We start from the raw sequence: 25,124 nt of genomic DNA on the forward strand, positions 1-25,124 counted from the left end.
CCGGACTGCTTTGGTCTAGGATGGAAGGATCATCTATTGGTTTCAGTTAAAGTGGAACAGATGGAAAGGACCCCCTCTATCCAGAGGTTTTTTTTTTTTTTTTCCAGAATTTTTTTAAAGATGCAAAAGACCTGTTTAAAAAAAGTTTTCATCACTCTTTTTAATACTCTAGTACCTCCTCCACCTCTATGCCGCCCATTGCTCACTCACCCTAAATAATTCAGTTAAGAAGTGATGGTATAAAGGCTTATTTATGCAAGATGAGTAAATTCTAGACATCTCTGTACAACATTGGGCCTATAGTTAACAGTTCTGTGTTATGCATTTAAAAACCTGTTAAGTGGGCAGATCTCAGGTTAAGTGTTCTTACCACATTTGTTTTTTAAAGTGAGAGAAAGAGAAGGGTGGAAGGGAGGGAGGGAAGGAAGTTGGCCAAAGGGAAAAAGAAAGTGATGGGATTGGCAGAGTGAAAAGATCCCAGTAGAAAACATCAAGAGAACTGTATCTGGCTCCAACTGTGTAGCCTCAGAAATTCACTGCCTGCTTATTTTCTTTGTGAACCATTTTTCTTTGGGAAATCTCTGGTGCCTCAGATAGTAAAGATCCACCTGCAATGCAGGAGGCCCAGCTCTGAAACCTGGGTCAGCAAGATCCCCTGGAGAAGGGAATGGCTATCCAATCTAGTATTCTTGCCTGGAGAATCCCACAAACAGAGGAGTGTGGTGGGCTACAGTCCATGGGGTTGCAAAGAGGTCGGACATGATGGAGGGACTAACACTTTCACTTTCTAAGGGAGGAGATTTTTTTTAACTGGAGGAAAATTGCTTTGCAATGTTTACAGTGCTGTGTTGGTTTCTGCTGTACAACAGCATGGATCAGTCACGCACACACCACATATATCCCCTGCCTCTTGAGCTTCCTTCCCCTCCTGCCATCTCACCCCCTAGGTCATCATAGAGCAGCAGAGTGGGCTTCCTGTGCTGTTTAGCAGCTTCCCACTGGCTACCTATTTTACACATGGTAGTATATATTTGTCAATGCTACTTCCTCAGTTTGGCCCACTAAAGCTTAGTAGAAGGTCAAGGGTCATCCTCAAGTGCACATCCTGGCCCTGCTTTAGGTTAGGCCTTTGACCTGGGGTGGATGCTCTGCCGGTCTGAACCTCTGTTTCTCACCTGGGAAATGTAGGTGCTGCTAGTCATCTCTCAGAAGGGTTGTGAAGATCCAGAGAGCATGTAAATAAAGCACTTAGCCTAGTGTGTGGATATTCATTATTTATCAGGAAGCTAGGGTGAGAAGCAGAGGATAGGCCTGCTTCTTGGGATGCATTTGGTTCCCTGGGTATGGGGCAGGGTCTGGGCTACAGGGAGGCTTGTGGCTCAGTCCCAGGTATGGAGCTGCCCCGGTGCCTTCCTGGGCAACGGCTCTGCAAGCCTGGAGCCCCCTGTAACCTTTGTCTCCATGACTTTCCTTGTAGATGTGGGAAGAGGCCATCAGTCTGTGCAAGGAGCTGGCAGAACAGTATGAGATGGAAATCTTTGACTATGAGCTGCTGAGCCAGAACTTGGTAAGGAGTCCCCAGGGGGAGCCGGCTGCCCTGGAGGTTGGGTGCTTGGGACCTTGGCTAGGCAGAGAGGCTGGGGAGACAGGGAGCCGAGGCAGGAGGCATGTCGGGGTAGGATCCCGGGAAAGGAACGGAAGTCGGGCTGAGCTGAGCCAAACTGTGCTGAGCATCTCCCTCCCAGCTGGGAATATTTCCAAAGGGAGGTCTTCTGGGAAAGCTCACTGGGCACAGTTTCTCGGATGGAGCGCTAAGTACCTGCCCAGTGCTGGGGCTGCTGCTGCTGCACACCCAATAAACACTACCACATTTGCTGTGAAATTCCCACAAATCACTAAACCAATTAGATAAAAACGCAAATCCGTGCTTTCTGATTAACAGATAAGTCACATTAAAGTGCTCCCCATCTGGCCATTCCCATTAGCTCCTGGAAGCTCGTGATTTGGTGGGGAAAGTGGGAAGTAGGGGGAAGCAGAGGCCCGGGCTGGTGGGGAGGTGGCCTGGGGGGCTGCTCTCCCCACACACATGTCCTGGTGGCCTGAGACCCAGGACTCCAGGGCCCCATCTGAGCGCATTTCGAGAGGTTAGTCAGTCCTGCTCTTTCTAGGGAACTGTGAAATGAGAGTCAGAGTGTTGGAAAAGGATTGATGGCTTGTCTGGTTGGGGGGATGGGTGTGGAATATAGTGTTCTCAGGTATGATGTCAACACACGCACCTCTTGCACCAAGAGACACTTAGGTCTGCCTGAGTCTGCCCACATAGATGTTTGCGGGTATGGAGGTACGCACACCTTATATTGTATGCAGTACACATGCATACATGCACGCACACACCTATAGAGCCTGAAATAGGAAACAGCAACCCACTCCAGTATTGTTGCCTGGAGAGTCCCATGGACAGAGGAACTTAGCGGGCTGTAATCCTTGGGATCGCAAAAGAGTTGGACACAACTTAGCAACTAAAACAAACAAATAATTTGTACTAACAACTACATACTTCCTGTGTTACAGACTAAACCATCACCACCGCCACCCATGCATGCACACACACCCAGTATACATTCACGCACACACTCATGGGCGTGTATGGCTGTGCACCAAGCCCGCATCACGCAAGTTCACATCCAGGGCCACACACGTTTACCTTCCACATTGTGTTCAGTGTGAAATGCTGTCGTTTGTGAGCTGCACCATTCTGTTTTACCTGCCCCGTCATGACTTCTCTCCAGTTAACAGCGATTGGAAGATGCCGTTAGGTATAAAGTAAAACACAAACTCTTTTCGAAGATGTTAAAATATAAAAGCACGCACCTCTTGGAACTGGTGAAGTACGTTGGGTGTGCATACACAGGAAGACATCCGTATCCAGAAACACTTACCCATCTATAGACGGCCGCAGACGCACTCCCGGTGGGAGCAGAGGGATGATGCTGGCGGGGCTCGGAACAGCCAGCTGGATTCAGTTCCGTACTTACTGGATGCACTGAGATACCACTTCCTTATCTGCAAAGCAGAGACACAGTTCTTTGGGGTTGTTAGGAGGGTGATGCAAGTACACGTGTTACTGCAGGCAGGATGATTACCAGGGCACCTGGTATATTGTAAGTATATCACTATTATGACGCCAGACGGTTCCGTGAATACGCAGACGTGCACGCGGCACGTTTGTTCTGGTGTCATGATCACGTCTTAACCCCTCGGAGCTGAATGTGCCTTTAATACACATCTGTGGTGTTACAAGCTGTGAGTTCTCTTCTTTTAGATCCAGCAGGCAAAATTCTATGAAAACATCATGAAAATCCTCAGACCGAAGCCAGACTACTTTGCCGTTGGATACTATGGCCAGGGTTTCCCCTCCTTCCTCCGGGTAAGTCTGTGGGTGACTCGGACTAGGCAAGGGGCCCGGGCCCGGCCTCTGGGCTCTCCCTTTGCTCTTTGAGGCTCTGCTTGAGCTCAGATCCGGTGCCTCTGGTATCCGAGTGCTGTCCCTTCCCCTGCACATTCCTCAGTCCCCCTCCACTAACAGCACCTCAGCCACCCGCTGTGTTTCTCTACATACATGGCAACCTTGGCTGTCTTGTGAGCTGGTGAGCACACCATCCCAGGGACGAGGTGCTCAGAGGGGCCGGAGGCGCTCTGCTACCCAGCGGGAACTGTATTGCACAAGTTCTCAGACCTTTTGGTCTCAGGGCCATTTTATCTCTTAAAAATATGACCAAGGTCCCCAGAGAACTTCTGTAATTGTAGACTTTATCTGCATTTATGACATCCAAAATTAAAACTAAGACAGTTTTAAAATGCAGTTGTCCCTTGGTACTCCCAGGAATTGGTTTTAAGACCCTGTGCAGAGAAACAACACCTGAGGATCCTCAAGTCCTTTATATGAAATAGTGTAGTGTTTGCATTCTATCTCCTAAATGGTTCAAATCACCTCTAGATTACTTACAATACTGAATACAATGTAAATGCTTTGTAAATAGTTGCTGGAGTGCAGCAAACTCAAGTTTTGCTTTTGGGAAGTTTCTAGATTTTTTTTTTCCAAATATTTTTGAATCATGGTTGGTTGAATCCATGGAATAAGATCCTGAGGATATGAAAGGTTAGCTGTTCAGTACTAGTTATGGAGGGTAAACAACTTATTTAAAAATAATGATAATAAACCCATCCTGACTTGACTTGAAGTTGCTTCAGTTATGTCCAACTCTTTGCAAGCCTATGGACTGTAGTCCAGCAGGCTCCTGTCCATGGGATCTCCCAAGCAGGAATACTGGAGTGGGTTGCCACCATTCTCCAGGGGGTCTTCCCAACCCAGGGATCAAACTGGGTCTCCTGCATTGCAGACAGATTCTTTACCAACTGAGCTCTCAGGGAAGCCCAAAATGAGGATCCAGGTTTGGAAACATTGATACAGGCATGGGTTTGGACAGAAGAGTTCAGAGTACCATTAGAGGCAGCCCAGTGGCACAGATAGGGTCCAGAACAGGGTTTCTCAACCTCAGCTCTATAGATGTTTTAGACTAGAGAACGATCAGCTGTGGGCCGATCCTCTGCATTGAAGGCTTCTTGCCCACTAGGTCCCAGGTCTCCACTCCTCCTTGGAGCTGTAACAATCAAAACTGTTTCCAGACATAACCAGCATCCCTCAAGAGGCAAAATCACTGCCTGTTTAAAAACTAGTGGTCTAGAAGGAGCTAACATGTCAGGGAAGGATAAAGTGTTTCCATGGTGCCCCATGATGAAGGACCCGCATGCTGGTCCCTTCCAGCCCACATGGTCCATTAAAGGCAGGAGAGAAGCTTTGTGGCCATGTAGATGGGAGAGTGGGTGTGAAAGTGGAGTGAGGAATCGCCCTGGAGGCTGTACATAGGATGGTTTGAAGAAAACGTTCTCAGCATCCATGATCTCTTCTCCCTTTAGAACCAATCCTTTTAGAAAAGTGGTGTGCCCAGCTAGAAGGTGTGTGAGTTGAGGTTCCATCCTTTCCCTGGAGGGGAGACAGAGGGTGGAGAGATCTCTAGGCTATCACCACAGCCCTGTGCTCCTGACCAGCCTCCCAGCTTGGCTTGAACCATCTCCTCCAAGCCTGGGCCCTGGGATCTCTGATGGATGTCCTTTCTCTGCAGAACAAAGTGTTCATCTACCGAGGAAAGGAGTATGAGCGAAGAGAAGATTTCCAGATGCAGCTGATGAGCCAATTTCCCAATGCGGAGAAGATGAACACAACCTCTGCACCTGGGGATGATGTGAAGAACGCCCCAGGCCAGTGTATCCTTAACAAATGCCCCTGCCAAGGGCCTGGCATGGGCCGCCCTGCCAGGACTTCAACCCACAGAGCCCGGCCCTAGAGCTGGGGACTGCTGCCAGAATCACCGCAGTGGTGCCAATTTCAGTGTCCAGTGCGGGCTCCAAAAAGAACCCATCTCAGGAAACTCTAAATGTTGCATTCATTGATAAATTCACTCATTCCTTCTTTCTTTGTGATGATTTCCATTAAGCCCTGACTCTGCCAAGCATTTCCTTGTACAGGGAACCAGCGATTACACTCACAAAGTGGTCCCACCTCCAGGGAGCTTCCAGTCTAGCAAGTAAAAGACGTTTACAGCATCACTAAATAGGTATTTGTAAAAATGTGATCGAGGCTATAAGAAAGCCCTGCTGTTTGCCATGATCGGGAGGGAAGGGAAGTCTTCCTTGAGGAAGGTGATGTTGAAGGTGAGTGGTGAGGTGGGAAAATGTCCTAGACAGAGGGAAAGAGCATTGTGTGCAAAGGCCCTGAGGTTCCAAGAACTGACATGGTGCCACGTAGCGCTTACAGTAAACTCAGCACTCCTGAGCAAGCCTGCAGGGCTGTCCTTCCTCTGGCCCCTGCCTGTGTCTCCAGCGTCATTGCCCCCACTTTTCCTTCCCTCTCTCATGCTTCTGGGCCACACAGATCTTGTTTCTGTTCCTTAAACGTGCCCAGCTGGTTCTTGCCTCTGGGCCTGTGTGTTTCCCCTTCTCTTTGCTTGGAACACCTTTCCCTCAGCTCCTTTCTCACCCATCAAAGTCTCACTCAGCGGCACCTCCCAGAGGAGGCCTTCCTTGGTCACCTTATTGGAAGCCTTCAGTACTCTGCTATCTCAACCCCTGTTTGCTTTTGTTTAGCAAACTGATCTCAATCTGTCATTATCTTTTGTAATTTCAAATGTAAAATTACTTCATACGTGGTAGGGTATGTATGTCAACTGAATAGCGTGGAGAGAAAAAGACCAAGAAGGTGCAGTCTGTTCATAGGGCATATATTGTATACGTGTGTGCTCAGAGGTGTCCAACTCCCTGTGACCCCATGGACTGTAGCCCACCAGGCTCCTCTGTCCAGAGAATTTTCCAGGCAAGAATACTAGAGTGTGTTGCCATTTCCTCCTCCAAGAGATCTTCCCAACCCCAGGATCGAACCCGTGTCTCTTGCATCTCCCTGCACTGGCAGGCAGATTCTTTACCACTGTGCTGCCTGGGAAGTCGGGGATATATATCAAGTTAACACTAAAAATACATTCCAGTATACAGTAGGTGCAGACAAATACTGTTTGATTCCACTTATATGAGGTACCTAGAATAGTCAGATTCATAGAGTCAGAAAGTGTCCTGGTAGATGCCAGGGGCCAGGGAGTGGGGCTTGGGGAGGGGTGATGGGGACTTGGGCTTCCCCAGTGGCCCAATGGTAAAGAATCCGCCTGCAATGCAGGAACCACAGTAGCTATGGGTTCGATCTCTGGGTTGGGAAGATCCCCTGGAGGAGGGCATGGCAACCCACTACAGTATTCTTGCCTGGAGAATCCCATAGACAGAGGAGCCTGGTGGGTTACAGTCCACAGGGTCACAGAGTCAGACGTGACCGAAGTGACTTAACATGCACACACGCATGCACAATGGGGACTTAATGTTTACTGAGGACAAAGTTTTGTTTAGGAAGGTGAAAAATGTGGGAGATGGATGATGGTGAGAGTTGCACAAGGTGCATGTACTTAGTGCCACTGAGCTGTAGAGTTGAATATGGTTAAACTGTTACGGTTTAATAATGTGACTTGTAACCACAGTTGTTCAGTTGCTCAGTTATGTCCGACTCTGCAACCCCATGGACTGCAGCTCTCCAGGCTTCCCTGTCCTTCACCATCTCCCAGAGTTTGCTCAAACTCATGCCCATTGAGTCAGTGATGCCATCCAACCATCTCGTCCTCTGTCATCTCCTTCTCCTCCTGCCTTCAATCTTTCCCAGCATCAGGGGCTTTTCTACAATAAAAAGGATTAAAAAAAAATGGTAGAAATAGCATGGAAGCTGCAGGAAGGCAGAGACCGTGCTCTTGCTCACTGCAGTGATCCTCCAGGGCAGCTCTCAGGAAACACTTGCTGGCCAACACAAAGAGAAAGAAGACAAGAGAGAGGGGGAAGAAAGGGGAGCTCGAGAAAGGTAGGAGGGAGGGAGGCATGGATGCAGCGAGCCGTCTGGGGCACACAGGAAGTCGAAGTGACAGGAGATGGTGCTGGTACGGTGGAAACAAGGCTCCGTGCAGCAAAGCACAGTGTTCCCCAGGTCAGGGGCTGATGCTGCAACAGCTGCATTAACCGAGTCCAGCTCCCGTGTTGCGCCCTGTAGCACAAATTAAGTTACAGCCTTTAAAATAGGGCTGACAGGTTCCACAGCTGGTCTGCTAGGTCTGCCGAACCTTAATGCAAATATTTTCCCCTCGGGTGATACATATTCATCTGTAACCTTTTCATTATGCTCGCCTGTCCTTCATGCGTGCTCTACCAGGGTTATTTGCAGGAGGAAGTGTAACCAGCGGCAAAGCTGGCTGGTTACACATGTGAGTTTGGTTACAGGCGAGACATGGGATTAGTACTGAGGCCCTGCTACGTGGATGTCCTGGTACTCAACAACTGTGTGGCCTTTTAACTCATGGTGGGAGGAGAAAGCATCTGTTACTGGGCCATGTCATCATACGCAGGCCTGATTCAGCTCCAAGAGTCAGGTGGAGAGGGAAAGGGCTGACATTTGCTCAGTGTCCTCCTCATGCCATGCATAAGACTGAAGGGTTTGTAACTAGATTTTTCTAATCTCCATAAAGGCTTCCCTGCTGGCTCAGTGGTAAAAAATCTGTCTGCAATGCAGGAGACTCAGGTTTGATCCCTGGGTCTGGAAGATCCCCTGAAGGAGGAAATAGCAACCCACTCCAGTATTCTTACCTGGAGAATCCCGTGGACAGAGGAGCCTGGCGTGCTACAGTCTATAGGGTCACAAAAGAATTGGACACGACTGAGTGACTAAAAACAGTAACAACCCCAATAAAATTCTATTAGGTTGGTATTAATTGTCCCTATTTCATAGAGAAGCACATGAGGCAGAGAGATAAGGTGGTTTGCCTAAGAGTACGAAGCTAGTTAATGATGGAGTTGAGATTTGAACTCCAAGGTCTGTCTCAAAGTCTGCATTCTTTCTCTAATGCCGTCATTTTCATTTAAGATTAATGAACAGAGTGTTCTCTATTAACTATTGTAAAGTGATGGCATGCCAGGCATTTTCACGTATTGCTTCATTTTATCCTCATAACAATCCCATGAGTTGGGTGTTTTTACTCTCTGCATTTTGCAAATAAGAAAAATGAGGCTTAAACATGTAATCACCTTGCACGAGGTCTCAGATATTGATGGAACTAAGATTGAACCCCAGTCTGACTTTTGCTCTCAGAAATTGATGGAACTAAGATTGAACCCCAATCTGACTTCTGCAAACTCTGAGCTCCTAACGCTCCATTCTGTTGCCTTCCTGTGTTGTGTGACAAGACCCAGTGTCTTCTCACGTAGGTACCCAGGTAGGGGAAATCACTTAACAGCAAAGGCCTCTTGGGTGGGTGTCTCCTGTTCCCCACACACCCCTCTGCCATGTAACACATAGGGAGAGGGTGCAGCCATGCAGCCTACTGGACACGGTTGGAGGGTGATGTCACTGGCTTCTTCAGGACAGGTTTGGGTCCTCCTCTAGGACCAAATAGCAGACGTGGCTTAGAACCTCCTCTAATACAGGGTTTGGCAGACTTACAGGAAGGACCAGATGGGACACATTTTGGTCTCTGTGGACCATGTATCTCTGTCACAGCTGCTCACCTCTCTTGTGCTGGGGGAGCCCCATGGGTAGTACATAAATGGTTGGGTGTAGCTGTGTACCAATAAAACTTTATTTATGAACACTGAAATTTAAATTTAATATTATCACATGTCACATAATACTCTTTTTTTTCAAATATTGAAACTATAAACGCTCTTCTTAGCTGGGAGCCCTACAATAACAGGCAGTGAGCCGGATTTGACCAGAGGGCTATAGGTTGCCAACTCCTGCCCTAGACTTAATCCAGAAAGAATTCCCTCCCAGAGAGGGCTGTTTGCTGTAGAGCTTGAGATAGAAATTAGTTTTCCTGAGTATTATGCAACTTCTTCCAATCAGGCTTATTCATTTGTATTAAGAATGGCTTGTTCTTGCCCTCTTCTCTCTCATTGTCTCTGCCTCTGAATCTCTCTTGATGTCTCTCTACCTCTGTCTTTCTCTCTGTCTCTTTCTGAGGGACTCTCATTGAATGTGGAAGTGCTCTTCAGCAGTAAAACAGTTACATCCCCAGCCTGTTAGCATAGAGTGAGTTTACTGAGAGAGGGAGGGTTGGATCTAACTTGGAATTGCGTTCTGGCCATTCCTTTTGTGTGAAGGAGTCCCAGCACCTGCAGCAGGAAGCTCCCAGTCTGGTGGGGAGGGGACTGTAGGGAGAAGACAAGGAGCTGGAGAGACGAGAGTCCTGTGTTCAGATGCGATGCCGTGGAGGGTCAGGAAGGAAAGGGACACCTGGCTGAGGGTGGACTGAACTTCACGGTGGTGTGGAGAGATAGTCTGAGCAAAGGGGATGGTACCGTCTATTGCATACTCAGAAATAATGGTGGGAAATGGGTTGGAATCCTATTGGAAGATTTGAATAGTTCATATTCAAAATTGGCATATTTGAATGCCAACAAGAGGAGTTTGTGATTTCTTAATTGGCAGAAATGTCAGGCTCAGGGGAAGAGTTTTCAAGCCATGGTGGACCTCAGGTAGAATAGAGGGAGGAGAGAACCTGGATACCTGAAAATGACAGACAGGTAAGGAAGCCGTGGAAGCTGGGGAGACGGAAGTAAGGTTCAGGGATGGGACCGGCGATGACTGACCTTGTTTATTTGGTTGCTACATGATTGACTGACAGTGAACAAAGGTCTAGAAGAGGCGTGACAGAAGTCTGGCACACGTGGTAACTCTTCTGTAGCCTGTGCCCGTGTCAGGCATCACTAATCAATCACGGAGCTCTTTCCCACTGAGCTTGGACATGGCCTTATATTCCTGGCCCAGGCAGCTGCTCTCAGAGTGCTAGATGGCATGTATTCACCCGCTCTAAAGCAGGGCTTCTCAAACTGCAGCATGCATGTGCCTCACCTGAGGATCCTACAAAATGCAGACTGGGCTTCATTAGATCTTAGGTGGGCCCTGCGAGTCACCGTTTCTAACAAGCCCTCAGGTGATGACGATGCTGCTGCTCAGCAGGGAGCACCAATTATAAGCAACGAACCCTGAGCTTAGGGGTTCTGAGCTTACAGACTGTTGCTCTGTGCTCACAAGCAGTGTGACCTTCACCATGTTGTTCAGCTTCTTTGACCTTGATGTCCCTTTCTCTGAAAAGTGTGATTAACGTTAACAGTGCTGGTCAGTGGAACTAGAGAGATGAAAGGAGACCAAGGGGAGACATTCTGTGCAATCAATCAAGAGCTACAAATGCATTAGGTGTTACTCTTGTTCATGATAATAGTATAGCAGAGATTAAGGACTATTAATACTAACCAACTGTTAGCAGAGGCTGAGCCCTCAGACAGGGTTGCAGCTCTGAGAAGGACCACAGTGACTGCTAAGTGGTCACTAGGACCTAGGATCTTGAGGTTTGTCACTCATTAAAAACTTGGCCCCAGAGGACTGTCCTGGGGGGCGGCGGGTCTCAGCTGGGACCTGCTGTGCTTGGAACTGCCCCCTACCCCCGACCAACATGTTGCGAGCTCTTAACTACAGGAATTGCAGACATCCAGTGTTTCACTGTCCAGCCCGTCTTGGATGAACACCCGAGGTTCAAGAATAAGCCGGTGCCTGACCAGATTATAAAGTAAGCCCCTCAGTTCAGGGGAAGGAACGTGGGGAGGAACATTCTGTGGGGCTGCCAAGCAAGCAGAGCTGGTGGGAGGACAGGCCTTGGTACCCTTCTATCTTAGCCCGTTTTCCATTTCCTTCCTGGAAGAAGCATCACCCCCATGAGCCCTCTGGGCCCTGCCCCTGGAAGGCTAACACCAGGGGTGGCTGGGAGGATGAGGGCGGGCTCACCCTGTGGCCAGGGAGTCCTCAGGAAGCAGCGATGGGCTTCACTGACCGGGACGTGGAGAGCCTGTTACTCAGGTTGGTCCCTGAGCGGCTCCAGGAATCCACAGCCGGAGAGTGTGGGCGACGGGCACGATGCTTGGGCTGAGCACTTTCTCCAGAGGGGCATCTTGTAGGCACTTGTGAAGGCATGCACTGACAATGGATGTGTCCACACTTTGATTTAAAGGGTAGGCTAAGGGAGGTCCCCCGTGGTTAGGACTCGGTGCCGTCACTGCCGAGGGCCGAAGGTCAATCCCTGCGCAAGGAACTAAGATCCGACAAACCAAAAAATTTAAAATAAAATAAAGGAGGCATTGGAGGTAGCAGCATGAAGACAAGAGTGATCTGTTTAATACTAGAAGCCAAGGTCAGGAATGAGGCGGTGAAGCAGAAGGTCTGTGGGATCTGTGGGCAGCAGGCGCCCACTCCAAGCTGTCTGGCTCACCCCCTTAAGCCCATGTGCCCAGTTTCACACTTTGAGTGCCTTCGGAAAGGCTTCTTCTCTAGGAGGGCCTGTCCAACCAGGAGCTCAGTTGTGAGAGGAATGCCCTGCTCCTTGGGGGAGAAGTGGTCTCACGCTAGGGAGGTAGGGAAACAGATGTAGCTGCCTGCATCTCAGCCTTCCGCCCCATCTCAGTAAGGCACCCTCGGGCAAGGGATGACAACCACACAGCCAGCGCCACGCCCTGCTGGCTCTGATGCTAGAACAGCCCTAGAGATTCAGGAAGACTGGTGAGGGGTGGGGAGGGGTGGGTAGCTGGGATACCTAAACGAATCCGTAGAAGATACCTCTGGGCCATTAGTCTAGGACCTTGGATGTATCCAGATCCTTCATCGAGATCATAAGAAACAATGGCCCGGGCACCAACATGTGTATTAATGATAGAATTTCAACTTTTGGGGTGCCCTGAGGGGTGCTATGTTCTTATGAGGGCATACGACTGACGAGCTTCTAAATCATCTTAGAAGGAAAGCCTGGTTTTAAACGCTACAGCGAGGGCTCTACCAGACCTAGAGTTCACTGCGGAGGCCTCCCTGGACAGTGCGGGGTCAGGTCAGGTTTCGCTCTCAGGAGCCTCAGCCTCTTCCTGTCTTGCAGCTTTTACAAATCCAACTACGTGCAGAAGTTCCACTACTCCCGGCCAGTGCGCAGGGGGACCGTCGATCCTGAGAATGAGTTTGCCGTAAGTGTCTCCTCTCCCCTGCAGCAGCTGCGATCATTCCCTGGGCCTCTGTACCAGCCAGAGCATGCTCCTGCAGCATCATACTGGGAGGGCCTCTGACCCAAGCCCGCAGGAAGGAGCCTGGCTCTGGTGGTATGATGACACCCGCTCGCCAGGCTCTTCTGTTGGGTTTGTCGTCTCATTTCTTGAGCCTTTCCACTCTCCATGTACACCAGGCCTGGCAAGAGCCCTGTCAGCCTCGAGAGTTCACAGTCCCCAGTGTCCCTGTGTTTCCTGGGACCTGTCTGCTATTCCCCAGGGCCAAGGCCGGCTCAAGGAGCCAGCTCCAAGTCTCTCTCAGCTCTTTCCCTTCAACTGTGGTTCTTCATATATGGGGGGGGAGGTGCTCTGCCCCTTTAAGAATATGATGATTGCTATACACACACACCCAGAAAATGCAGGTGAATGCATTCAATTGTGCCCCAAAATTATGCCTGTTCAGAGACCCAAGTTAAAACATACTGGACCTGAATCTAGGGAAAATATAAACTTCACATTGGGAAAGGATTCTTCAGGGTAAAGTGGGAGTGTGTTTCTGGATCTTGTAATCTTTTATTCCGATTCCGGGTGGATAGGAGGCCTGGGGGCCTGGCTAGGTCCCAACTCTGCTGCTCAGGTTTCATAAGTGTATTGCTTTCCTGCCCCTGCCTCCCTCCAATGGGACAGTCGATGTGGATCGAGAGGACCTCCTTCGTGACCGCATACAAGCTTCCCGGCATCCTGCGCTGGTTTGAGGTGGTTCACATGTCCCAGGTGAGTCTGCCGGCCTCAGGAGTCTCCTGGGACCAGGAGAGGGAAATGCCTTTGTTAAAAGCCGCTGCAGAAAGGAAAAGTGAAAAACTGTTAGTTGCTCAGTCATGTCCAACTCTTTGCAACCTTATGGACTGTAGCCCGCCAGGCTCCTCTGTCCATGGGATTCTCCAGGCAAGAATACTGGAGTGGGTTGCCATTCCTTTCTCTAGGGGATCTTCCTGACCCAGGAATTGAACTCAGGTCTCCTGCATTGCAGGCGGATTCTTTACTGTCTGAGCCACCAGGCAGGACTTCAGGAATTCCAGTGCAGGAAGGGAAGCATCATCTAGTTTTCCTGCTTTTTTCCCTGGAAAATGAAAGGTACCATAGAATCCAGTAATAAACCTGATGAGCAGGGAGCTTCTGTGGCTGGTACAGGTGAAGCAGAGGGCCTGGAATTCCATGGCCTCATGTCCTCCGCCACAGCAGTTGTTTGGGAGCCCTTTGCGAGAAGGATGAACTAAAAAGCTCAGAGAAAGGAAATCGTGCAGAGGCAAAGCTCTGACTACAATGCAAATGTGTGAACTCCATGTATTTGCTCCACATATAGCATGCATTTTGCTTCTTAACTCACTTCAGGGTCTCTATGTTCTCAGATAGCTAAGGATCTTGCAGCTCCCAGCATGCAAAGGGAAGACGAGGGAAACTGGAGAAGCAGGGACGTATTCAGGATATCTTACTTACTTATTCATTCAGCAAATGTTTGAGCTCCTAACACATGTCAGGCACCTGGAGATTTTACAGTGAAGCTTACATTCTAGTGGTGAAGACACTAAAAAAGTCTGAGTAAATATATACTATGTCAGGTGGAGAAAACTAGTCTGGAGAAAAATAAAAGAGAAAGGTAATGAATGGGGGTTATTTTAAACAGCATGGAGAGAGAAAGTCTTCTGGCTAAATGCCTTTTGAACAAAAGCGTGGAGGAAGTGAGGGAGTGATCTATGCAAATATCCAAGAGAATCACCTTCTAGCAGAGGGAACAGCAGGTGCAAAGGCCCTGGGGCAGAATGAGCTTGCGTCTGAATCAGAACTCGTGAGGGAAGAGTGGCAGCAGTCTGCTAGCAGGTCATGTAGGGCCTTGTAGGCACCATAAGGTCTCAGGCTTTTCCACTGGGTGAATGGGAGCTGCATGCACAGGAGGGACACGGTCTGACTGACATTTCCAGTGCTGTTTGATCAGCACTGAAACCAACCCCCTTCAGCCCTTAAGGCCCACAACCCCCAGCAGCCAGGTGACCCTCCAATCTCCTTTACACAGGCATGGCCCAGACCTTAGGAAAGTGTAATAACGATGATAATGTCAACAGACATTACTGAGCATGTGCTAAACTGTTCATAGGTGTATGTGCTAAACTGTTCATAGGTGTGACCTCATTTAAACCCCTCCACAAGTGCAAGGTAGATATTATTATTCTTCCATTTTATAGATGAGGAAACCCAGGTACTGAGTGAGTTAGTGGATTGTTCAAGGTTAGTAAAAGGTTTGAGACTTTTACTGATGAGGTTTGAGACTTCCCTGGTCATCCAGTGGCTAAGACTCCATGCTCCCAGTGCGGGGGTGGGGGGGGTGCCTGGGTTCGATGCCTGGTCAGGGAACTAGAGCCCACATGCCTGTCGCAACTAGGAGTTCACATGCCACAATGATGATTGAAGATCCAAAGTGTTGAAACTAAGACCCAGCACAGCCAGAAATAAATAAACTGAATTTTTTTTTTTTAATAAAAGAGGTGAAGTTTGACTTTACCTTCTCATATCAGGCATCTGGATAAAGTCACTCTCTCCTCCTCAATGCGTCCCCAGCCTACCCCAGAGTTAGTGCCCTGGAGAGGAAGAAACAACATGTGACCTTTATTCAGGGGACACAGTGGTGGGTGATAAGCTTAGACAAGTGTTCCAGGAGCTGTGTCAAGGGCTTTATAGCATTATTCTATTTAATCCCACAAAACCCTGTGAAGTATGCTGTTATGATTAATCCCATTTTTGAGGTGAAGAATTGGAAACTTTCCACTAAGCTGTGGTCTCTACCCGTTGACCCTGGCCGTGCCCTCTCCTCTGGTGGGCTCAGAGAGGCGCCTCTGTTCGTCACTGTCCCCACGGGGCTGTCAGCAAACTGAGGGGATCCCTGCCTGCCCTCCCTGCATGCCCCAGCCCCCTCTGCCAGGGTATCTCACCTCCTGATGGACAACATAACTTGCCTGTATGTTTATTTTGAATATCTATAATTTTGCATATAGTAACATTAGAATATAAGCTCCACTAGGCTGTGAGCTCCAGGAAGACAGGTTTTTGTCCATTTTGTTCCTGGCCATATCTCTTGAGTGCAAAGAATAGTCCCAGATACATAATTTGTGCTTAAGAATAGTTATTAAGTAAATTCATCAACCCGTCACTCAATTAATATGCAGAAGCCTATAATATCTGAAGTGGTCACTTTATGAACTCATGATTCTGAAATTAGGAAGGAAATAGTCAACCTTGACTGATACCCCCCTGATAGAAGTGGTTGGGAAAGCCTCCAAAAAGTTGACCAGAGGAAATTTATCTCTATTAACCTCCGTCTGTTGAGTTATTGATAATTAAGGATGTTTCGGACACAAAAATTTGATGCCTGCTGAGTGAATCCCTCTCCAGAGGTTTGTTTTTGTGTTACAGAATTTGTGTCTTGTTCTTGGTGGTTTCTTTCATGAACCGTCATGACTATAGTATGGTTTGTGTGGAGGGGTGTTTTCTGATGGGATTCAAGTGTAAGTCTTGCTTATTGAGAGTTCTTTCCTTGTTCTTGGTCCTGAGAATATTTAATCTTTACAAGAAGTTCTGAGCTGGGGATCAGAGGCCCAAGAACCTAGTTATTAAGAGGCTATATGGTGTTGGACAAACACAGTGTATCTCTGGCCTTAGTTTTCATCATCTGTAAAATAGACATGAAAAAACGATGGAAATTCTCTGGCTGTCCACCCTTCACTGCCAAGGGCTCAGGTTCAGTTCCTCATCATGGAACTAAAATCCCACAAGACACAGTGTGGCCGGAAAAAAAAAATATAAAACTATGGACTTTCCGAGTTGAAAGACACTCTGAAGGTCATTTAATCCAAGAGCTACAAATCTAAATACCTTCAGAGCCCAAGAAGATACTGTAAATATGAGAAATGGTCACATTAAGACAACAGGCAGTGGGAGAAGCTGCAGCAAGCTCCTTCAGGCTGAATTAATTTCTAAAAACATTAGAACTCATGTGCTGGCTAAATGGCAGGCCCAGGCCCCGTTTGACCTACAGATTTCCAGTGTGCAAACCCTTCCCTAGTTTCCATCCATTGGAATTATTTTGCATATGAAAAAGCTAAAGCCTGAAGATGGAACTTGAACTGCCCCAGTGATCAGTGGCAGATGTAAGTTGTAATAATAATGCTTATCTCATGCAGCTCAGAGGATTCCTAAGACAGACCCTGGACGGTGGGTTGCAGCTTGTAGAACACGGGCCGCTGCCCCCACCAGGCTGAGCAGCCTTCCCCTCCAGCTCCCCTTTGCGTGTGTATGTGTGTGCTTGCACATGTGTGTGCATGAGTGACAGAGAGTGGCAGTGACACACAGAGACAGCCTACTCGCAGGACCTTTGAGGAGATGGCCGTCTTCAAAAACGTGCAGAGACAGGGAAAGTGGGTGAGGAGGCTAGGCTTCCCCAGGGATTTAGGGAACTCGTTTAAAATTGTGGCTATGAATGCCGGGTCTGCCCTTCTCGTACACTCAACAGTGACAGTAACTAGCCGATGCACTTTGTAAAGAGCGCTGCTGTGAGTCAAGTGTCATATTATCTCACCTACTCTTTGCCGTGTACTCATGAGGCAGGCCCTGTAACACCACCGTTTCAACAGACCACACCACTTAGGGCCCCCTCCTCCAGGAAGGCTTCTCAGGTTTCCTGACCATTCCCTCCAGCCCCCACCCGCCCTGCCAGTGAGTCTTCCCTTCTTAGGACGGATGCTGTTCCTTGTCCTAATGTCTACAAGAGGTAATAATAATAGCCATCAGTTACTTTTTGTAGTAGATTTTCTCATTTTACCAAAGAGTCAACTGAGGCTTGGAAAGTTTAGGAAACTTGCCGAAGGTCACACAGAAAAACCGGCTGAGATCTGCACTCCTTTTTAATTTGCTTCGTTTAGTTCCGGGGTCAGGAAGCTATGGCCTATGAGCCAGACCCCACCTGCATTTATTTTGCTAAGTAGTTTCACTGGAACAGCCACTCTCACTGATGCTCACACCGCTTGCAGCTGGTTTCTTCCTACAATGACAGTGTTGAGTTGTTGCCGCAGACAGCATCTGGCTGTGTCACAGAGAAAGCTTGAAGACTTCTTATTTCCTGTTTTGCCTAGATCCTATGCTCACGGGAGCCACGGTTTTGCCAGTTAGCGCCTAATGCCACTCTGCTGTGCTGTGTTCAGTCCTGCAGTGGTGTCTGACTTTGAGACCCCATGGACTGTAGCCCGCCAGGCTCCTCTGTCCATGGGATTTCCCAGGCTGAGAATACTGGAGTGGGTTGCCCTTTCCTCCTCCAGAGGATCTTCCTGACCCCAGGGTTGAACCCTTGTCTCTTGCATCTCCTGAAGTGGCAGGCAGATTCTTTACCACTGTGCCACCTGGGAAGCCCAGGGTTCTATTTATCTTGCTTTTTAAGAGATATTGAAAGGGTGTTTAGTTTTATCTCCCAACTAAACGAAGCCTACGTTGGAGCAGTGACCACGCATATAACAAGTCTCGGGACCTGATGTGGGCCTGGCCGGTGATTGTATCATCAGCTACTCTGGCCTTCAGCTCAGGGCTCACACATGGTGGGTGCACATCCAGGGCCTCATGGGTTGAGTGGGAGTGTCTCTCACCAGGTAATAAGAGGAAAAAGCCTCCTTGGAGCACATCCAACCACTGAAACCCCAAAGAGTGCCTGCTACTGCCTACTTCATTTCCCCAGGGAAATCTTTTTCTCACTAAGCAGAAATTCAGCTTCTCACTTCCCCAGACAGCAGACGGCCCCCAGGGCTCAGTAATTACCATGGGAGCCTGCTACAGACCCTTGGGGAACATTGCTTCATTTGAATTCCAACCCCAAAGGAAATCAATCCCAATAATTTTACCTGTTTTTAAAGCAGCCTGCTCAGGCCCTTTCTTCTTGGTGATCTTGTTTTCAACAGACCACAATTAGCCCTCTGGAGAATGCCATCGAAACCATGTCTACCGCCAATGAGAAGATCCTGATGATGATAAACCAGTATCAGAGTGACGAGACCCTCCCCATTAACCCGCTCTCCATGCTCCTGAATGGGATCGTGGACCCTGCTGTCATGGGAGGGTTCGCCAAGTATGAGAAGGTGAGGGGTCCCCTTTCCTGGACGGCACAGGGTGGTGGCAGGAGGGTCCCGGGCAGAGAGCTGCTGCCACTCATCTCGTGCAGCCGTCTATCCCTCAGAAGGGCACGGCAGGTGTTCGGGCCTCAGGCACCCCCAGAGTTCCCACAGCCTGAACCTCATCTGCTTCCCTCCCTCCATGCTGCGCTCTGTGTGGTGCAGGAAGGAGCAGCGTTCATAGGCTTCTCTTATCCCGCTGGGCACATCCAGGTGCCTCTGTCAAAGAGAGACGCTGGGATGACCGTAATCCAGACCAGGAAAGTCAGGATCCACCAGTCAAAATCCATGCCACTTGTGAAAAGTCATCTCTTCTACAGATGATGGAAGTGACCCTCTACAAATGGGAAGAAGTGAAACCCAGAAACTGTGAAAATCCAGAAGGGATGGGACATCAACTTCAAAGAGGGAGTTGTTATCTAGATATTCCGGTCATAAGGTCCCTCTAGAAATCCGCACACGTTTCAGCCACAGATTTCATTTTTGAGCCTCATGGTGTCCATGGCAAAAAGGGAAAGGCCATCGGTTATAGGAGTCACATTTTCCACTGGAGGAAAATAATTACTCAGTAAGCGGGGGTGGGGTGGGGGTTGGGGCACAGCTTTTCCCAGCACTGAGATAGAATAGAAAGTTTTCTTTGGTTTTCACCTAAGCCATACATTAATGGGATGCTGAGGGAAAAATCGTCAACTCATTCTCAAAAATCTCATGATGAATTTCTTATTAACTTTTCTATGTCATCCATTGAGGTAAGACTAAGAATACGACACAACAGTATAATTCAGGGACAGTAATTCCAGTCAGTCCTTCCAGTTACCCTTGGATACCCCGTACAGTCATCACTGGTAACCCTCTGTACATCCTTGAGGGGTGATAAGACACGTCTGTGTATATGTACACGCACTGAGCACATGAGCCCAGAAAGAGCCGGGCTGCCGAGGTCCCACACCATAGGGAGGTGAACTGGAAAGTCTGTCGGGTGAAATTCCTTACTGAGGTTTTTCCCATGGGACAATGCGTTGAACTGCAGCAGAAACCCCTGCAAGATTTCCTAACACATGGTTACCACCACCCCATCCCAACCCCAGAGGTTCTGATTCAGTCAGCCTGGGTGGAGTTTGTTCAAAGCTGATGCTACTGGTCCGGAGACCGCACCCCTCCCCCGCCCCCCGCAGCCGCACCTCCATCTAACAGCTGTTTCCCTGGGGTTTGTTTGTGACCCTTTCCCAGTGGATACTGATCTGTGCCCTGGGAATAGGCGACATGAGTCTCTGAGCTCCCTGACTGCTGCCCATCTACATAACAGTGGCCTCACTCCTGCCCCTTTCAAACGGAACCCTCTCCCAGTGCCAGAGAGATGCGTTGTGGGGTTCATGCCAAAGGCACAGGAAACCCCCAATGTCTTGTCTGTCCCCCCAGGCCTTCTTCACTGAGGAGTACGCCCGGGAGCACCCAGAGGACCAGGACAAGCTGACACGCCTCAAGGACCTGATCGCCTGGCAGGTACAGCAGAGCTGGCCTGGGGAGCCCCTCCTCTGCCTTTCCTGGCCGGCTTGCCCTCCGCTGGCCCCTGGCGGGTATGGCCTAGCTTTACTTGTTTTCCTGCCCCTTGGCTTTGGACCTTTCTTCTGACTCTGTCTTCACCTGGGCAGGCTCATCCTGGAAGTGGGGTGCCTCGGGGCACTGTGCAGGGGTCCTGCGCTGCTGCGTGTTGCTAGGGCTGCGCTGTTGCGTGTTGAATTCAGGAGGTGGCCTCTCCCAGTGGGACCCAAATGAAATCCAGGCTCCCGCACACCTCCCACCACCACCCCTGCACCCAGCACCCACCAATCAGATAACGGGAGACTCCAGCCCCCACCCCCACCTCCCCTCCTTCTACAGCTGACCCAGTTTATCACAGTTAATGCTCAGATGGATACCAGGTTTCAAAAATAATCGAGGCCTTGGTTTGGTTGGCGGGATCAAAGGTGCTCGCCTTAGCACCTGCCCTCCACACAAGCTGCTCAGCCCCTGGCAGTCCAGCCCCGGGCCTCAGACAGACTGTTCTTCCTGCCTGCTCTCCCCGCTCCCTGCGTGTCTTTCGTCCATCTGTCCCCTCCCTGCACCCCGTCGCCCCCGTTGCTTCCCTCCGCGTCTCCTCTCTGTCTCACTCTGCACCGCCCTCTGTATTTCTCTCCTGACAAGCTCTTTGCTTCCCCCTCCTGTCTCTGACTCGGGCCTCACTCTGCCGCCCCCCTCACACCTCACTCCTGGCTCTGCATCCCTTCTGCTTCTCTCTCCACTGTCCTTCCTCCTTCTCCGCTTTTTCTCTGGCTCCCTCTCCTGGGTTTTCTCTCCCTCCATCTCTTTCCCACTCCCTGGAGAAGAAACGATCCACAGACCCCTCCCCAAAGGTGTTCAGAGGACCAGGCTCCCAGTCTGGGCCTGCAGCACCCGCTCCCCAACACCTCCCTGCTCTCCACGGACCACTCAGGACCCAGGGTGAGCTCCAGAGGGCGCGCTGGGGGGCGGCAAGCAGGGCTAGCCCTCCCTTCTTGCCAGTCACAAAGCAAAGAAAAGCGAGCTGTTGTGGTGGGGAGTTTTTGTGACTCCAGGGAAATCAGGAGTGCGAAGCGTTGGGTGCAGCCTCTTTTCTTAAAATAAGAATTCCTAATTCAGGTCTTTCTCTGCCTCTGCCAATTTATGCAAAGTGAGGCCTTAAAATGAACCGCCAAGGGCTGTGCAGTGCACTCTCCTAGGTGCACTCTGTGTGTCTGCAATTTTCTCTCCCTTCTTACCTTGTGCCACTTGTGAAACCCAGTCATCCCCAAGGGCCCAGCTCTGGAGGTCACCGTGTCGTTTAATGCTCAAGTAATGATGCCCACCCTCCCCATGCCCAGCTTGGGAAGCAGGGAGTCTCAACCTTGGTTGGTTTCCTGCTTCCATTCTTTCTGGGGCACCCCAAGGAGGGCGAAAATGTCACACAAATTTCTCTGGTTGTCGGGTGTCAGTCTCAGTCCATGTTGCTGCCCTGTCCTGTCTGCTGGGCATGCCTTATCCCCTGGGAGGGGACTCTCTGGGCCGTATCCGTTGCACCCAAAGTATGGCCTGGACTGTGGCCTCACAGTGCAGCTGATATCAGGCTGTGCCTTCTAAGGACATTTTCCCAAAGAAGTGAAGTGAAGTGAAGTCACTCAGTCGTGTCCGACTCCATTAATAAAGAGACAGCACAAGCAAAGAAGGGAGACTAAAAGCATGTGTTGGATGTTACAGCCTCCAAGAGCCCTTGGCCAGGCCTCCTCCAACAGCACCCCCTAGTGGAGAGCGCGTGCCCTCGCCTTAGCACCAGCCCCACCTCCTCTGCCACATTGCTGACGGAAGCCCACCAAAGGGGATTGCCCTGGACCACGTCCCTCCCACTCAGAGGCTAGCATCCTAAATACTCAAAAGACGCTGCCCTGCTCAGGGTGAAGTGGCCTTTCTAACATTACACACAGCAGATTATTCCTCCTTCATTTCTTTCCATTCATTCTTGCAACTTATATAATATACATTGAGCTCCAACTGTGTGCCAGGCTTGGACCCACTCCCTGCCTCCCCTCTTGAAGCTTAATTATAGATTGGCTCTTGGTTTGGCAAAGTCAAATTCAGTTTGGATTTTCTCAAAACACAAGATCCTTAGAGTTCAAAGAGAGCTATCCCTGTACCTCTAGCAACACAACAGGAGCTGGAAGGGCACAGTATAGGATGGGTTTACGATTTCATGGATTCAAGATTGAGTGCTTAATTTTTTTCTTTGTAAAGATTTTTCTCTATATTTATCGGCATGAAAAGATGTCTATAGTACATTCTTCTTGTAAACATGTTATGAAGCATTACATACAGAGAAGTAGACACGACAAAAATACTCAGCACATGGGTTTATCACAATGTACACCCATGTGACCACCCCCAGATGAAGACCCAGAATCCCTCTAGCACACAGATGCCTCTCCCGTGCCTTCCTGTGGTCACTGCCAGCTCTCTCCAAGGTTGACCATTATCCTGCCTTTACAATAACCATTTACTTGCTTTTTAACAATAGTTTCTAACCATCCAAGCACTCATTTCTAAGCTTTTCCTGATTTTTGACCTCTATATAAATGGAACCGCACAGTACGCAATCTTCTGTGTCTAACATTTTGTTTAAAGTTATGCTTTAAAATTGATTAATTTTATTATACAAGGCCATTATTTATTCATTTTTATTGATGTATAATAGTCTATGCAGCTGGAAACTATGCCAGAAAATGTTGTTTTGTTTTGTTTTTTAACTGATGGAGATTTGGGGTGATTTCAGTTTGAGGCTATTTCAAGTAGTTCTGTTCTGAACATCTTCATATGTATCTTTTTAGCACAAACATGGTCAATTTCTGTCAGGTACATACCTAGCTATGGGGTTGCTTGGTTATAATATATGAGAATACCTGGCTTTAATCGGTTCAGTTCAGTTGCTCAGTCGTGTCCTACTCTCTGTGACCCCATGGACTGCAGCATGCCAGGCCTCCCTGTCCTTCACCAACTCCTGGAGTTTACCCAAACTGATGTCCATGGAGCCGGTGATGCCATCCAACCATCTCATCCTCTGTCATCCACTTCTCCTCCCACCTTCAGTCTTTCCAGCATCAGGGTCTTTTCCAGTGAGTCTGTTCTTCACATCAGGTGGCCAAAGTATTGAAGTTTCAGCTTCAGCATCAGTCCTTCCAGTGAATATTCAAGACTGCTTTCCTTTAGGATGGACTGGTTGGATCTCCTTGCAGTCCAAGGGGCTCTCAAGAGTCTTTTCCATCATCACAGTTCAAAAGCATCAATTCTTTTGAGCTCAGCTGTCTTTAATAGATAATGGCAAACTTCTATAGATTAGTTTTGCCTGTTTCTGAACGTCATGAATATGGTATTAGACAGTATGTGTTGCTGTGTGTCTGGCTGCTTTTTTTTTCAGTGTAATGTCTGAGATTCATCCAGGCTGTTGCATGCAGGAGCAGCTTCTGTTTTGTTTCCAAGTGTTCGCCATTGTGTGACTGTAGCAATATCCCGGTGACATACCTGTGTGTCTCGCACTCTGCTGCTGGCGGCGGGTTGTTTCGGGCTTTGCATAGTGTGGAAGCAGTTGTGTGAACGTTCTTGCTCGTGTCTCTTGATGAGCAGCAGCGCTCAGTGCACTCACTCTCTGTCCAGCAGCGGGAATGCTGGGTCACAGGTTCATCTGTGGTCTGACTGGATATGGAGAAACAGCTTCCCAAAGTTGCTGAGCCAAGTTACACCCCCACCAACAGCTTCTGTGAGCCCGAATTGCTCCACATTCCACTGACACATCATGCTGTGATTCTTTACCTTTAGTCTTTCTGCTGGTTGTGAGGGTATCTCAGTTTAATTTTAATTTGTGTTTCCTTTCGCAAGCAATGGTGCTCATTGCATTTTCCTGTGTTTGTTGGCTAATTGAACAACCTTTCTGTGAAATGTTTGTTCAGATCTTTTACTTATCTTACTAACTGAATTGCCTTTTGTTAATAATTCAGAACAGTTTATATATATTCAGGATATGAGTTCTTTGTCAAATATATGTCTTTGACACACTAGTCTGACACATTGTAGATACCTTTGTTCAGTCCGCAGCTTGTCTCTTTACTTTCTCAATGATGTATTTTTGAAGAACAGCAGTTTGTAGCTTTCATAAGGTCCAATTTATGAAATTCTTAATGATTATCAGTTTTGTGTGCACTCGAAGACTGACTCCCCCAAGATCATAATGATATTCTGCTGTTTATTGGGACATGCTCTGGTTTCGTGCTGAACTCTTACATATGTGATTGATTTTGACTGACATAAAGTAAGGGGTCTGTTGGTCTTCTATACAGATTTCTGACTACTCCAGCGCCATTTGTTGTAACGGCGGTTTCCCCCCACTTTGGCATAAACTGATCACACGCGTGCCAGTCTGTTTCTGGATTTCCTGTTCTCTTCTGTCGATCTGTTAGTCCATGCTTGCACCAATTCCACTCTCTTTCTAATCACTGAGCTTTATAGTCAGCCTTGAGATCTAGCAGTGAGAGAGCTTCAATTTCTTTTTCAAATTTGTCTTGCTCTTTCTTTTCCTTCATATTTCCATATAAGTTTTTAAATCAGCTTGCCAATTTTTAAACATCCCCCAAATACAGAGATTTTGATTAAAATATATTAAATATATAA

The 25,124-nt window shown here is 48.6% G+C and overlaps 1 protein-coding gene and 1 long non-coding RNA gene across 3 annotated transcripts in view; one reads left to right on the forward strand and one right to left on the reverse strand.

Annotated features, from left to right (window-relative positions):
• Positions 1 to 25,124, forward strand: part of DOCK2 (dedicator of cytokinesis 2) — a 452,311-nt gene that overhangs the window by 413,371 nt on the left and 13,816 nt on the right. For both annotated transcript variants that reach the window (XM_055555142.1, XM_055555143.1), the window contains exons 39-46: positions 1,478 to 1,567; positions 3,323 to 3,427; positions 5,184 to 5,325; positions 11,180 to 11,261; positions 12,612 to 12,696; positions 13,402 to 13,488; positions 18,708 to 18,884; positions 20,337 to 20,420. In XM_055555142.1, the coding sequence (XP_055411117.1) occupies positions 1,478 to 1,567; positions 3,323 to 3,427; positions 5,184 to 5,325; positions 11,180 to 11,261; positions 12,612 to 12,696; positions 13,402 to 13,488; positions 18,708 to 18,884; positions 20,337 to 20,420 (852 nt within the window). The remainder of the gene's footprint in view (positions 1 to 1,477; positions 1,568 to 3,322; positions 3,428 to 5,183; positions 5,326 to 11,179; positions 11,262 to 12,611; positions 12,697 to 13,401; positions 13,489 to 18,707; positions 18,885 to 20,336; positions 20,421 to 25,124) is intronic.
• On the reverse strand, positions 13,115 to 18,767 carry LOC129633258 (uncharacterized). The gene is made up of 3 exons (XR_008704979.1): positions 18,651 to 18,767; positions 15,272 to 15,347; positions 13,115 to 13,552 (listed from the first exon to the last, which is right to left on the reverse strand). It is a non-coding gene; the product is annotated as an uncharacterized LOC129633258 (long non-coding RNA).

This window comes from Bubalus kerabau, chromosome 18 (assembly GCF_029407905.1).
Source record: "Bubalus kerabau isolate K-KA32 ecotype Philippines breed swamp buffalo chromosome 18, PCC_UOA_SB_1v2, whole genome shotgun sequence".
NCBI lineage: Eukaryota > Metazoa > Chordata > Mammalia > Artiodactyla > Bovidae > Bubalus > Bubalus kerabau.